The following is a 14201-nucleotide window of genomic DNA, read 5'->3' on the forward strand; positions in this document are numbered from 1 at the left end:
GAGGAAACCAGACTTTTTCCCCCCCTTTTGCTGCAGTTATCTGATACTGTGGTTCACTGAGGCAAAGGGCTTGGGGTAATGTGACATTCACTCTGCCCTTTATCTCCTCCTCATCGTTGTTTACCCCAGTTAAAAGCACCTTGTGCTCTGCATCCTCCCCTGAGAAACCTCAACATCATACTGTATTGTATAGGCTCACATGTACACACAAACACACACACATTCTCACCTCAGAATGTGTAACTAACTGTCAGGCAGACTGGTGGGATAACTACTTACTTCCTAGTGGCACCTATGTAGTTAAATATAGCACTATCCTGCACCTGCTGGGCCCGGCTCATTGCATGTGATGCTGCTGCGCTTGAAGCTGTTCAGGTGTTTTGGCTGCTTCGCATGCGGTTATCGATTATCTACCGCGGCGGTGTGGAAAGCACTTTGTGCAGTCTTGTATTTTTTCTTTTGTATCTTTGAAGCACACGTTATTTCTTATGGTCAGATGGACAGAGGGAGTATATATGGTGCAATGTGCTTACTATGCACACAGTTCAATAGACAACCGAGCATTTGCCCAAAGCTACAATGCACACTTAGAAAGAAAAAATGGCGAGTATATAAAGTCCAAGCCTGCATTTTCCCCACTCACACGTGAACTCAAAACACGGCTGACGAACGCGATAAGCTAATAGCTGCTTTGTTTGTCAATTGATAATCTGACTGACAACAATCCTAAATGCAAACTGAATATTTTAAATTCAACATTTGACTGAATAAATTCACAGAGAAAGGATAGACTGTGCAGTATTTCCAGGTTATACATGTTGTGATAACTGGCAGCCTTCTCAGAATCGCGTTAGCTTTCGGTCAAGTCACTCAACACTGATTTGGAAATGTAACTTTGGGTGGGTTCCATTGTAACTTAACGTTTTCAATTTCAAATTTCCTCGGTCTTCGGGATGAAGAAAAAGTATAGAAGAAGTAGAAAATGCATACGTTAAACATTTTTCATTAATAAACATAGATCAAAAGCGTTTTTGAGTATGACTCTAGGGAAGGAATTTAAATTAGAAAGACATGACTTCATTTCATGTTTGGCCTAAATCGAGATGTCAAGTGCTGCAACTAAATTTCCCACCAATGGACGAATGTGCAAAGCGCTAACAAAACACAAAGTAACTTGAGATAAAACACGCCTGATGTGTTACTTAGGCATGACTGATTATCAGTCAGGCTGATTATTAGCATCAATATTCAGTTTTTGGACAAATATTACCATCTGACTTTTTTTATTTACCGGCCGATAATATATCAATTTAAAACTTTTAACTTCAGTGAGCAAGTTGTTTAAATTTTCAGTTAATTTTAAAACAGATGCTGCTGACCATCAGAACTCTCTGCACCTTCTGTTTTTATTTGAAATTAAAACTAAGATCCGTGAAAATGTTGAGATATTTGGGAATTTTGAAAATCATCTGAAATATTCTGGAAATCTGTAAACAATAGGAAGGCTTGTTTAAAGTTTCATTTACCGTAACTTTTTTAAGATCTACTGATAACCCCGAGAGCTCCCCATACTTTTTGTTAGAATTTTAAAACAAAGATGTCCAAGATAAAAACTTAACATAACATGTTGCAAGTCTGAAAAATTGTTCAATAAACATATGCTTAATGTTTCGACAAAGTTATAGGAGTTTGTTTTTGTTTTTTCTGACATCGACATTTTCCCTTTTAGTGAAAGTGAATGTCGGCTCCAAATGTTGGTCATCGGCCTCCTAGACTACTAATAATTGGTATTGTTATCGGCCCTGAAAAAAATAAAAAATCAGTCTACACAACATGAGATGTAAGTTAGTGATCTTTAGTCACCATGACAACCATAGGAATGCTATTCTATACAATGTAAAGTGTACCTTTGCATTTATTTAAAACTGGGGGTAAAATTAATTCAGCTAGTAATCAAAGTCTCGATAGGTAGGAAAACATGAAGAATTGTGCAGTAATTACTTGATTCTTTGATTTTGGCTGCATTCAAAATAGAAGTATTACATTTTTGGGGCAGGTTGAAGAAAAAGTAATTAATGAAACAGCTTGTCATCTTGAGGCTCAGAATTGCTGTAAAATGTTCTATCAGTGATGAGATTTCAATTCTGATGAGAGCTCATTAGCTCACTGAACCCGAGTTCAGAGTGGAAACAAAAGCCTTCTCCTCAATCTTGCCTTCCTTCTGTCACTGTGTCTGCAGTTGAAAGTTTGATGTGTTTGTGGCTGCTCCCTTGCAAGAGAAAGCGGATGAATGAGAGCTGCAACCATCTTTATTTTTAAATTGGTGGTGTTGGAAGTGGTTGAAACCTGTATTTTGTGTTGGGTTTTTTTTGTGGGTGTTAAATGTTTTTCCCCCTGCGTCTTATGGGGGTTGTACTGTTTTGTGAGTGATATTTCACTTGAGAGTGCTTTAGGGACAGTCCAAAAATGTACAGTTCGCATGTTTGCTTGTCTTTTACACAAGACCATTGTCTTACTCATTTAATAATTTCCAAGAGAACATTAGTTCAGTAAATCTTTATCTGGCCAAGTTAGGCGTATTGTTGATTCACTGATGTATCCAGTCCACACATTGTGACTTTCTGCATATGAAAATAAATCTGGTGACAATGACTCAATTTACAAGATTTTGGTGTGTGTGCGAGTCAAGTCCAGCTGTAGTTCGAGTGTGGGTGTGTTTTAGGTGTGTGTGGTGCACTCACATGCAGGAAGAGGCCCTCTTTCCCAACTAACAACAAAAACCGAACATGTGATGCCACAGGCACAAGGTGTTCAACTTACAGGCTTTGGGTGTATATGTGCATTCTTGTTTAAAGATCTTGAAAGTGGCTGTGTTTTTCTGGTGTTTTGATGATGCATAAATGATGATAAATTTTTTATTATTAAAAACACAATCTAACACCCCACTACCCCCCCTCCCCGATTTTAGTCAGCTGACAATGACGTGATCTGGACGGATTTAAAATCCCGTGATCGGGACTTTTCTTCTGTTTTGGTCCACAGTTTAGGCATCACGTCAACGAAGAAGTTCTTCAGACTAAGACATGTATCAGAGTAAAAGCTCACATTTCATTTAGGAAATGTAGAGGGGTTAAAAGTGAAAGTTGACAGAAATGTAAATAATGAAGTACCGGTAAATACAGGTACACTGTTCCAGTTCAAGACCATGTTTGTTTGCATGCATACGTGTGTGTGCGTGCGCCATCTTCATTGTCTGCTAGTGATGTAGTGGCAGAATTGTTGCTGTCGTCTTTCTTGTCTTGTTTTGCAACTTGCTGTCTTTTTTTGCATCCACCCCTCTTATATTTTGGTTGTGTGTGTTGGGAAACATCACAATTCAGGGGCACATTGTCTCAGATTGAGGTTTGTTCGGTCTCTCCTGCAGCTTAATTGAACACAGAAGGAGGGAGCAAGTGAGAGATGTAGAAAGAGAAATCAAGAGAAGAGGGTGAAGATGAGGAAGGAGGGTGCTCAAATAGGCATGCATATTGCATGAGGACCCCTCCCTCCCCCACCACCACCCCTTCTACACACCAGCACCACCACCACACCCCTTTCTTCACAGAATGGCTGTGTACTGTTCTGGGCTTATTAATTCCGCTCGGTAAGAGAATTATTTTTAGAGACTTGGTGTGCTGGAAAAGGCTTTTAAAGTCACAAGTATTACACATTCTGCTTCAGATTCTCTTATATACATTGAAAAGTTCTAAAAGTTTGTCGGGTGTCAAGAAACTGTACTTTTTCTACATGTTTATTGTCACAGCAATGATTCACTTTGATGTAGAATGAGATAAAAATACAAGTTTTACCAGTAATAGGCCCTGCTTTTATACACACTTTAGTATGACTTATAAATGACTTATAAAGTATAGCGGTGGCTTCTGTAAAAGTACTGCTTCAAGTTAGATGAAGTTTGATGGACAAAGGGGCGGAGCTGTGCTGTGGCCAATGGTGGCCAGGACCACCACTTGCCACTCTCTTGCCACCCCCTTGGACACTCATTTTGTCATGTGTTGTTTTTCTGCCATTGTCACATGGATGCCCCTTAATATACTCTGCTGCAAGTTATTTGTATCAATTGCATATCTAAAGAATAGATGTACAATTGATATGAATGCAAACTCTAAAAATAAACATCATTTGATTCTTACAGTCAGTGTCAGTCAAAAATCATTACTTTCAAATCATAGTAAGCAAACAACACGGCCAAGAAGTCATTGTTTATCCTGCCTTCCACGGTATCATCGGTTCATTGAATGATCCATTGATCATACTATGCAGAATGCGGGCGGCGGTCGTGGTCGTTGACATTTAATCCCTGTGATTGGCTTTTAGCTAGCAAATCACTCAGTGCTTGAGATAGAAATATACTATGAGAGTACACAAAAGCAAAGACAATGACAGCAAATCTAGTAAATCAAGCTTAGCAAACATTGCTTTTTACTTTGACTTGTTCCCTCCTGATTGTAAATATGATGGGCACTGTTTTGGATATGTGTGAATTTTAATTCATGAAATCTTGACTGTGTGGGGTAGGATAAAGAATGACGCAGGCATGCACAGCTATACCTGGACGCCTCTTGCTGAGGTGTTGTGTCACTCTTGCCACCCCACTGAAAAGTTCTGGCTACGCCCTTTGATGGACATGTAATTCACAGATCTGTTTAAATCTGACTTCTGAGGTATCCCTGGTTACAAAGTGCAACTGACATATGATGCGCTTTGTAATGAGGGATATCGTAAATGTAAACCAATTCAACACTATGCCATTATTTATGTGTTTGTTGTGCTGCTGTTCAACTTACAGGAAAATCCAGATGTAGATACTGTAATTACATAGACACTAATATGGCAAACAGCGGCCCAGACGTCGGCACGTTGCGCAGAAAAATTATGTAAATACACACCGCACCAACATCGACTATTACGTACGTTCAGCGCACGCGCAAGAAGTAATTCTGCTCCGTACCATCGGCGGCGGTAGTCATTATTCCTAAAGACAACCGAAAAACCTCTTTACGGGGGCGGGTCATGCCATAGTTTGGCTTTCACACCTTTGTCGGCATACCCTTTAACGGTAATATCATACAATGACGGTCTCTCTTGAACCAAAGAGACAAAGTCATCTTCCTGATCTCCTGTCCAAACAGACATTGTACGTTCAAATGTGGAGGGTACAGCAGGGTGACGATGCGCAAAATGATAAGTCCAGGTACTGTTTATCCGTGTTCGTCACTTGCTCTTCTTGCCCCGTGTGCTGATTCGCTAGTTAACAGCCAATCACAGTGATCAAATGCCCCGACGCCCGATGTCAATTCAACATGCCGAATTTGCTGAACCCCTTACCCCCATGTCGGATTGGTGTATCTAGGCCTTAACATATTCTGCGTTTGGCACTTACAAGCAGGCTAACTCTGTGTCGCTCTTCAGCCCAAGCCGCTCCTTCAGGGCTTGGAAGTGTGTAAATGGCCAAACCACCAATATTCACTTTTGTTTTCGACCGCTGCACGTTTTGTAGTGGAATACGTCCCCGTTTTTGTGCTGCCCGCCATTGTTATTTATATTGCTGAAGCCGTTCTACTCGTATGCAATGGGCCACCTGCCTATAGTGACACGCCCTCCATTCTGTGATTGGCTGGAGGGGTAAACATTGACTTTCCACCCTGAAATGTCCCGCTTATGGCAAAGCACAACAAATTGGCAAAATAGAGGTCAGGGGGGTGATGGTTGAGGACAAAATTACCACCACATTGATTGAGACGGAGTTCATGTGTTTACATTTAGTCTTTATCTAGGATTGATTTCTGAGTGAAAAACTTTGGACTATCACTTAAAAAAAATAAAAATAACGGCTAACTTTAATGTGGCAGCTGGCGAGTGTCTTTTACACTGCTTTATTGAACAATTTAATCCGGGGCATATATTACTTCTTTTTTTTGTGTGCAGTGCACATGGTGTGAGAAGTTTAATTAGTCTGCAAAATAATAAAATGTCATGTGAAAGTGAGACGTTAGTGCAAATAAAAAAAAACAGATGCATCACGTGCACACATATACTGTCTCTGTGTGTGTGTGTGTCTCTCTCTCTCTATACCCACCCCCCTCACGAACAGATGTTGCCTCCAAGGTTTTATGTGGAGCTTATGGATTGTCCATCAATCAAACCGCAAGCTTGTATGTCTGTCATTCGGCCGCCCTCCATCTCACCTGTGACTCGATGAAATGCTCCCAGCGGCGCGTTGCGCTCTTAGCGCAGTGTAAATATTACACGTTTTCCCTGGATATGCTAGTAAGCATTACTTCCACCTTGCGGCTTCATTAGCTTGAAGACACTCAGCTTTGTCGATGATTGCAAGGCATGACCTAGTTGTGGGCCTTGCTATCTGCGCTACTTTCTCCCTCATCCACTTCCTCACTCTCTACCATTACACCCACCTTCCCTCTCACACTCAATCCCTATTATTTATTGTCTCTCTCAATTTAGACTCTCACCTTCATGTACTTTAGTCTTCCCTATTATCCTTTTACGTATGCATTCTTTAGTTTCTAATTTATCTCTCTTCCACATCCTATTATTACTGTCTCAAATCCTTTTTATTCCTCTGACTGCAGCACGTGTCATGCAGGGAAACATCGCAAGCAGTGGTCCCCGCTGAACAATTACCATGCAAAGCAATCCAAATAGAGATGTTTGCCGAAAACAACATGTGTGTAATTACTGCTTAATGAGGCCCTTGTCTCAGGCAGAATGCCCAATTAGACTGCCGGGGAGCGAGCGATGCCAAGGCCTTGTGAAGAAAGAGAGGAGAGAGAAGTAGCGGCAGGCTGCAACTGCAACGAGAGGTTTGAGACGATGAGAACATGAGAGGGGGAGAAAGGGAGGGGGTGGAGAGAAATGGAAGAGCAATGAATGAGAAGATGATTTCTGCTGTAAATGTAGAGTAATGGCAGAGCTGATAGCATTGAGTCCAGGATAAATTGGCATTTTAAGTGAGAGAGTGAGGCAGTGCATAGGAGAAATGGGGGGAGGGGGTGCGGTGTCAAGGTGCTTTACGTTGCAATATATGAGCAGCCATGTTGAAGCACAAAATGGCTGACCTTTCTCGGTTGGATTTCATCTTTTTGATGTTATGTTTTTTCCACATTCAATGTTGTTCATTACTATTTGTGGCAGGGAGCAGTACATTTGCATGATTTCAGTGCAGGTAGTGTGTGTACACACACTCAGAGTTGAGAAATAATGGTTGTTTGTCTCGTGTACCCTGTGACTGACTGCCGACCAATCCAGGGTGTAATCCTTCTTTCGCCCGTACCTAAGCGGTACAAAAAAATGGATGGACGGATTGTTCACGACATTGTTGAGTTGAATGTGTTTGGAACTTAAAATTTCACAACTGGGCCTGACTTTACACTCAGATTCTGTTTTGAAGAGGAGCTCGCCCAATATTTGCCAACTACACTCTAGGGAATACTTAAACAAAAACATAAACGCATCTTGAGGCATCGGATGGATTGTTTCTGCAAAAGAAGGAAGTTGTTTCACAAATCCAACTATGACTATAGTATAGTATATAGTATATATATACTAAGTATTTAGAAGGTGACTGAATAACTGGACTGTTGTGTTATTTCCATCAGGGTCAATCAGATCAATTGAGAGAGTAGCGAACATAAAGGCACCTTGACAAATAGTGCAGCGAGTAAAGAATAACAATGCATCCTTTCCATCCAGCCTTTTACAATGTTGTTATCAGTTCCCAAATCATCCAAGAGAAATCCTGTTATTCGATTTAGTGGCAATCAGCTTTTTGATTCAGGTTTGTTGTAAAATATCACTCGTTTATGAAAAGTTACGCTGTATATTCAATATTATGACAAGCTTTGACAAGATAGATTTGTATCCTCCCATGGGTCCATCGGCATGCAAGATTAATATGAAAGCAGTTTTCACCTCAACTCTACCGTCCGTGCTTTACTAAGCAAATTTGCTCTTTCTACCCAGCATCAAGTAAATTAGTCATCATCTCATTTGAAATAAGTACAGTATGTACTTTGAGTTTAAATGTAGGCCTTGTCTCAAAATAAATACAACACAATGTATACATTTGAGCTATATTTGTTACAAAAGATAATATTGGCCAGGTGGAGGCATTGTTGTGTTGTTAAGTGATGCATGCACTTGATCAGCTAACCATTGATCACTTCCACATCTTGCCATTTGGTTAGTGATAAGTTGAATTTGACTCATTCATTGTTGAAAGCCATTCAAATAGCAGCATAAGGAATTATTTGTGTGTTTATTCCTTGCTGTGTGTCTTTGCACTCAAATGTAACTGCAGTGGTGCCTTGACTCACGAGGGGCCCGACTTTTCAAAATACAAGCCATCCCTCAACCATTTTTGTCTTGCGAGCAAAAATTGGGAGTTATGAGCATTAGATAGTGACAATAAATTCTCAAAACAAATGCAAATGGCTTGCTTCAAGCAGTTTATTGTCACCTCCAGTTCAACTTAACTGTCAAACTAAATATTGAACTAATAGGATTACAAGTTGTGTATTTAATGATAACACACAATCAAACAAAACACCATTGGACGGGCTAGCGAATATCATCAATGTTGCAGTGTTGTAACTCTTTTGCATAGATACTTCAACACAAATGGTACAGCAACACAGGTAGACATATAACAATAATCACTAGCAAATTGTTGTATAGAAAATAAGTGTCACTTACACAGCCACTTGTTATCTTGAGCATTATGTGTGTCTATATTATATTGCCCCTAGGTGGCCAAAGCGCACACCCCAGAAGGACTTGCATGATTAATTAATCATGATAAACATACTCTTTAAGTGTTTACATTCTATTTAATTGTTATTTTATGCTTTTGTTAAATCCAATTTTGTAAAAAATAAATAAAATAAAATTCCGAATTGAAAACACATTCAATTTTTGTTGTGCGGATTAATGGAATTTCCATTCATTGCAATTAAAAAGTTGATTTGAGTTTGAAGCATAGTCACAGAGCAAATGAAGTCAAGGCGCCGATGTCTAATGTTTTTTACAGCCTTGTAGATTCCCATACTGGCTACTCCGCTATGCATCGTTAACCAAGCAATGTCCAATAACATCTATTGAGTTTTATTTTTCATCTCTCACATGCTCATTTAGCTACCTTTCGAATGCCAACAAGATGATTAGCTGTAATATGGTCTATTTGTCAAGTAATATCTACATGTAATATGCATTCATACTCTTATTTCTACCAGATTTGGTTGTAATGTATGGTGTAGGATTGTTTTACATTGGATTCGGAGCAAAGTCTGAAAATAGAAATATGACCTTTAATTCTTCTAAATCCTATCTTATTGATTTTGCCGATGACAAATGTTTAAACCTTGAGGAAGATCTGCGCTCTTGTTGGTCACAGTTTTAACCAGGTATGTCATATCTTATTTCTTGTCCTCTCTTACCCAGCATATTTTATTTTGTCTTCAAGGCTTCATTTTTTTTGTGCGCAAAGACGGCCACCCGAATAAAAAAGGGCTCCCAGTAGCTTCACATCTGAGGAATCTGGAGTGGAACGCTGTCGAGTTTGATCATGTTGTCTCTGCTGTCTGGCTTCTGTGCAGTGATATTACAAAGAGTGACCTCAGTCAGCAAACAAAAAGGGGGCTTCATTTGACACATTGAGTTTCTTTGTGTGTGTGTGTGTGTGTGTGTGTGTGTGTGTGTGTGTGTGTGTGTGTGTGTGTGTGTGTGTGCACGATTGTTATTATCCAGTCCAGTCAAGGTTTGTTCCATTTGCTGCTTGCGTGTTATGAAAAAGTGTGATGCCTTTGGAAGCCAAGGGCGTTTCACAATACGTCTCCTCTTAACAGGGTAGCAGTTTCTCCGTCACCTTGACACTGCACCTGTTCACTTACTGAGCTGTTTGTGGGGAGGAATCTCATTTTCTCCTGAGCTAAAAACAGTGTGTGAGTTGTTTTTTTCCCTCTTTGTCACAGCTGATCTTTGCAGGGAATTCCTCTGGGATTAATCCTTCCAGCATACTTGACATCAGAGCGAGCATGTTGCATGTAGCGCTCAAGTGGTGGCCTAGGATTGTTTCCCTAGACTCTCTGAGGGGGCGGTCATGGGTCACTGTTTGAGTCCCAACCGCCGTCTGACAGTGTTTTGGCACCTGCAGCAAGTGATCTTTCAAAGCCTTGTTAGCTCGCTCCCGAAGACGCGGCGTGTCACCGCTGCGTGCTGATTCATTCACACCACTTCTCACACGCCACGGAGCCCACGGGGAACAGCCTATCTCTCACCACTGAGCTCATGTAGCCTCATTACCGGCCCCGCTGATGAACAGTAATTACCGACAGATCCATGCCACACATATAAGGTTTAACCAAAGTGACAAAGTCATTAGTCTCACACTCGAGGCCACCCGTAAAGGGCTTCTCCACCGCACAGTGACTCCATGGCGTGTTTGTTTATTTATATTAATTTCGATAGCATGCTAATGTCTCCTCTCTGCTTCTTCCCACAGTTTGATGGTGACAACATGTACTTGAATGACAATAACCAAGAGTTTCGGTCACCAAACCAGGTAGGTGTGCCCACATCTGTCACCGGTTTTATTTATGTGAGTGTAATTTCTCCCCCAAGTGTTTTAGTACAGCAATTTTATAAATTATATAATAATAATAAAAATGTTGAAATTTGTAGAGATGATGGAACGTTTGGGTGCATGAAAAATAGTTTCCAGAACACGCATGTGGATCTGCTGTAAAAATTGCCTTCAGAAAATACATTAAGTTTTTGTAAATTTGGCCAAAATAAGGGCAGCTGCAGTCTCACCCTACTATTAAACTTTTATATATATATATATATAATTTTTATTTTATTTTTTATATTTTTGTATAATAGTCCATACATATATCAATCTTGCTCAGGGTCACAGGTAAGCTGGACCATATCCCAGTTGACTTTGGGCATTCGCACTCACGGGTCTTGTGGGGGTGAACAGGAGTAACTTGGGAGAAAACACACAAACTCCACAAAGAAAGGTCAAAGTTCAGATTCAAACTCAGATCCTTTTGCTGTGAGGCAGATGTACCAACCTGCTCCAACTCAGGCTGCCAACTGCATAATCAGTTTTTGTTTGTTTCTGGAAATTGGACTATTGGTTCGACTTTCCATCATTATTTTTCCCAAATTATAACCATGCCCTAATACATGAATTCATTTTCTGTATTAAAGTAAACAAACTCTGATTCATTATTATTATTAAGCTGTTGGTTGTGGTTGTGGTTGTGATTCACTCACTCTGGAAAAAAGGCTTTGGACGCAAAGCTCTTTGCTGAAAGCTTTCTGTCAGTGCGAGTTGTTTATGTGTAGTGCTGTTGTGATTGCTAGGATATTATTATTCTTCCATGTGGTTTAGTTCGGAAAATAAAAATGGCTTGTCTAATAGGTAGTGATAAGAATTCACATAATTCGAAAGTCTCAGAAGTCACGATTGAAAAAGTTGTTGATCAGTTTTTAATCTTAAACTTTTTTTGTTTTGTTTTATTGCCTCCAAATTAGAGATTTATTCACATCTTATCGTGTACAGCACTTGCACCATTCTTTGAAAATATCACAACTCACTTCTCTGAATAAAAATTAATAAGTTGCTCAACACACCTATCACACTATTCCAGAATCATAACTGTAAACATTCTGCTGTGGGCCAGCAATACGGACCACAGAGCCACTTTGGCCAAGAACAAGCATAACTGAATATAATAGATTTCAATAATTACAAATTAAAATACTAGCTAGAAATATTTTTTATAGTCATATTTGGTTGTCTTGAATGTCATTCACTCAAAGAGGTGCTTGCATTTGTCCTGTTTTTCCTTATGTAAGAGATCACCATTACATAGTGTAAATCTCCACAAACTACAAAATGTGTGCTATTTGGCAGATTATGTTATTTTAAACATATCATATGGATTACACCATCAGCAGTGTTATCACTGCGTGAGTCAACAGGTCACTCACATCTTAGAGCGGCCACATCACACTGCTCGCAGCGTCGCTGATGCACTGCATGCTATGGTTGCACAGTCATGATCACAGTCGGGGAGGTTCGGACAGGCGCGCCGTTGAGTGCTCCCAGCTGCTACGCGGGTACACACGGCTGGACATATGGCCCTGTTTGGAATGTTATGATTTGTTGATCCAACAGTCAGAAAAAAAAAGAGTCAAAACATGGCGAGGTGGACCATCCTCATCAATTAGCGCCTTTGCTAAATACCGGCAATGACGGGTCAAGACCAGCAAAGACACATGTTCTGCACTGAAATGAAAAGTGACATTTATTTAGTCCTCATTCAGTTAGGCTGTTTCTTTTGTCATGTGCTTGCTCTTCGTTGATTGTGTGGGATTGGTAATCCTTTAGTTTTGAAGCAACCAGGGCAAAAATCTGGCATGTGACTTGGCTACAACCAGCAAAGGTTGGCCTCAAGGACAAATCTGTCGAGGAAGGACGCATCTGTACTCGTTCCTGCACTCGCTTGTTACTTCTATTTTGTTGACATTAGGATTTTTAACTACATTGTTGCAATATGCCTGGCGGAAAAAGAGCTGACGCGACTGAGGAGATCAAATCTTCTCTTGCAAAACTCAAAGAAATGGTCACCGAAATACTTGAAATGAAAAAGATCATTGAGCAAGTTCTGCAGGAAATTCAGCAGTTGAAGAAAGCGACACAAGAAAAAGATTGACGCATTGTCGCCTTGGAACAAAAAGTGGATGATTTGGAACTGAATCTTGTATCAACGATGTGATAGTTACAGGCATCCAGATTAAACTGCGCCGCGGCCCTCCGGCGAGAGCTGCGGCCGGCACAAGTGCAGTTGATTCTGACCAAGCTTCAGCGAACGAGACTGTGGAACAGCAAGTGACAACTCAACTCAGAGATTTGGGATTAATTGTGGATCCAGCGCACATTCCGATGTGCTTTTCGCTTCCAACTGGGGGGACACGACCACCGGCAGTTCTGATCAGGTTTGTTGACAGGAAGAAAAATATTGCTCTTTTGAGAGAGAGCTACAAGCTTAAAGGTAAACATGTCTACGACAATGAAAATCTCACAAAACGAAATACTGACATTGCCAGAAGGGCGCGACATTTGAGAAAGAATGGACTTATCAAGAACACATGAACAAAAGACTGTCGGATCTTCATTCAAACAAAAGAAGACTCATTTTCTGAGAAGAAAATACGGATCGTGAAACGAGTAAAAGAATTGGCGGAGTTTGAGACACAATAACTGCAATCAGTAACTCACATCATTAAATTGTGGATTATGTCTTACCCAAATTAAATTATTGTAACATATTACTAATTAACCCAAAACTTGACCTGTTATGATTTAATTAATGTGAATATAGAATATGATTACTTGCTGACACTGCCAAGGTTAACGCTTGTTTATACACCTGCATTGATAACATGTATTGCTGTTCCTGTAAGAATGTTAACATTGTCTGGCTCTATTTCTGTTTGGACATTTGATGTAACATGCAAGGCTGTCGTGATAAGGTTGTATTGTGACTGCAATGTATCTGCTGTAAATATTTACAATGGGTTGGTAGACATAGACATGGTTTTGGGATGGATCCGGCGGGGCCTACTCAGTTGGTGGGTGGCCTTGGTGGGCGCTAAGTGTCAAGATCTAAGCATCATCTGGATGCTGGCAACAGTGGTGGGCCGGTGGCTGAGCTGAGATCGAGCGAACATTGCTGTGAACGCAATGGGCAGAATGCAAACCGATCTACTCTTCTGGAATCCACAACATGTGTGAAAGCTGATCCAATACGGATACAGTATTATGTGGTGGATGTCATCATATTTCATTCATAAATTTGTCAACTGTGTGCATCAAACCTTCTGAATCATAGAAATCAATGCAATTCATGTACTTTGTATGCTTCGATCTTCCGCATGGACACGAACAAGTCTGTTTCTGCTTCTGCAATGTACATATGAGATAGTAAAGGGAAAATGAGAGACAACAAAAGAAGGATTTAGAGAAGCAGCTGTTTAGAAAAGTATATTTTAAGTTAAAAGGAATTTGTGTCCCTCGCTCTCATTGGACCGGTTGCCTTGTGTCCTTTTGAAGC

At 40.3% G+C, this 14201-nt stretch overlaps 1 protein-coding gene across 3 annotated transcripts in view; it reads left to right on the plus strand.

Moving 5' to 3' along the window:
• LOC147178662 (TOX high mobility group box family member 2-like) overlaps positions 1 to 14201 on the plus strand; it is a 91572-nt gene that overhangs the window by 35916 nt on the left and 41455 nt on the right. For all 3 annotated transcript variants that reach the window (XR_015094176.1, XM_086069728.1, XM_086069729.1), the window contains one exon: positions 10577 to 10636. Coding sequence is in view for 2 of the 3 variants with exons in the window: in XM_086069728.1 (XP_085925854.1) it covers positions 10577 to 10636 (60 nt within the window). In the remaining variant the exon portion in view is untranslated. The remainder of the gene's footprint in view (positions 1 to 10576; positions 10637 to 14201) is intronic.

Source organism: Leptonotus elevatus, chromosome 2 (genome assembly GCF_054856555.1).
Source record: "Leptonotus elevatus isolate MCC_2025b chromosome 2, RoL_Lele_1.0, whole genome shotgun sequence".
Classification (NCBI taxonomy): Eukaryota; Metazoa; Chordata; class Actinopteri; order Syngnathiformes; family Syngnathidae; genus Leptonotus; species Leptonotus elevatus.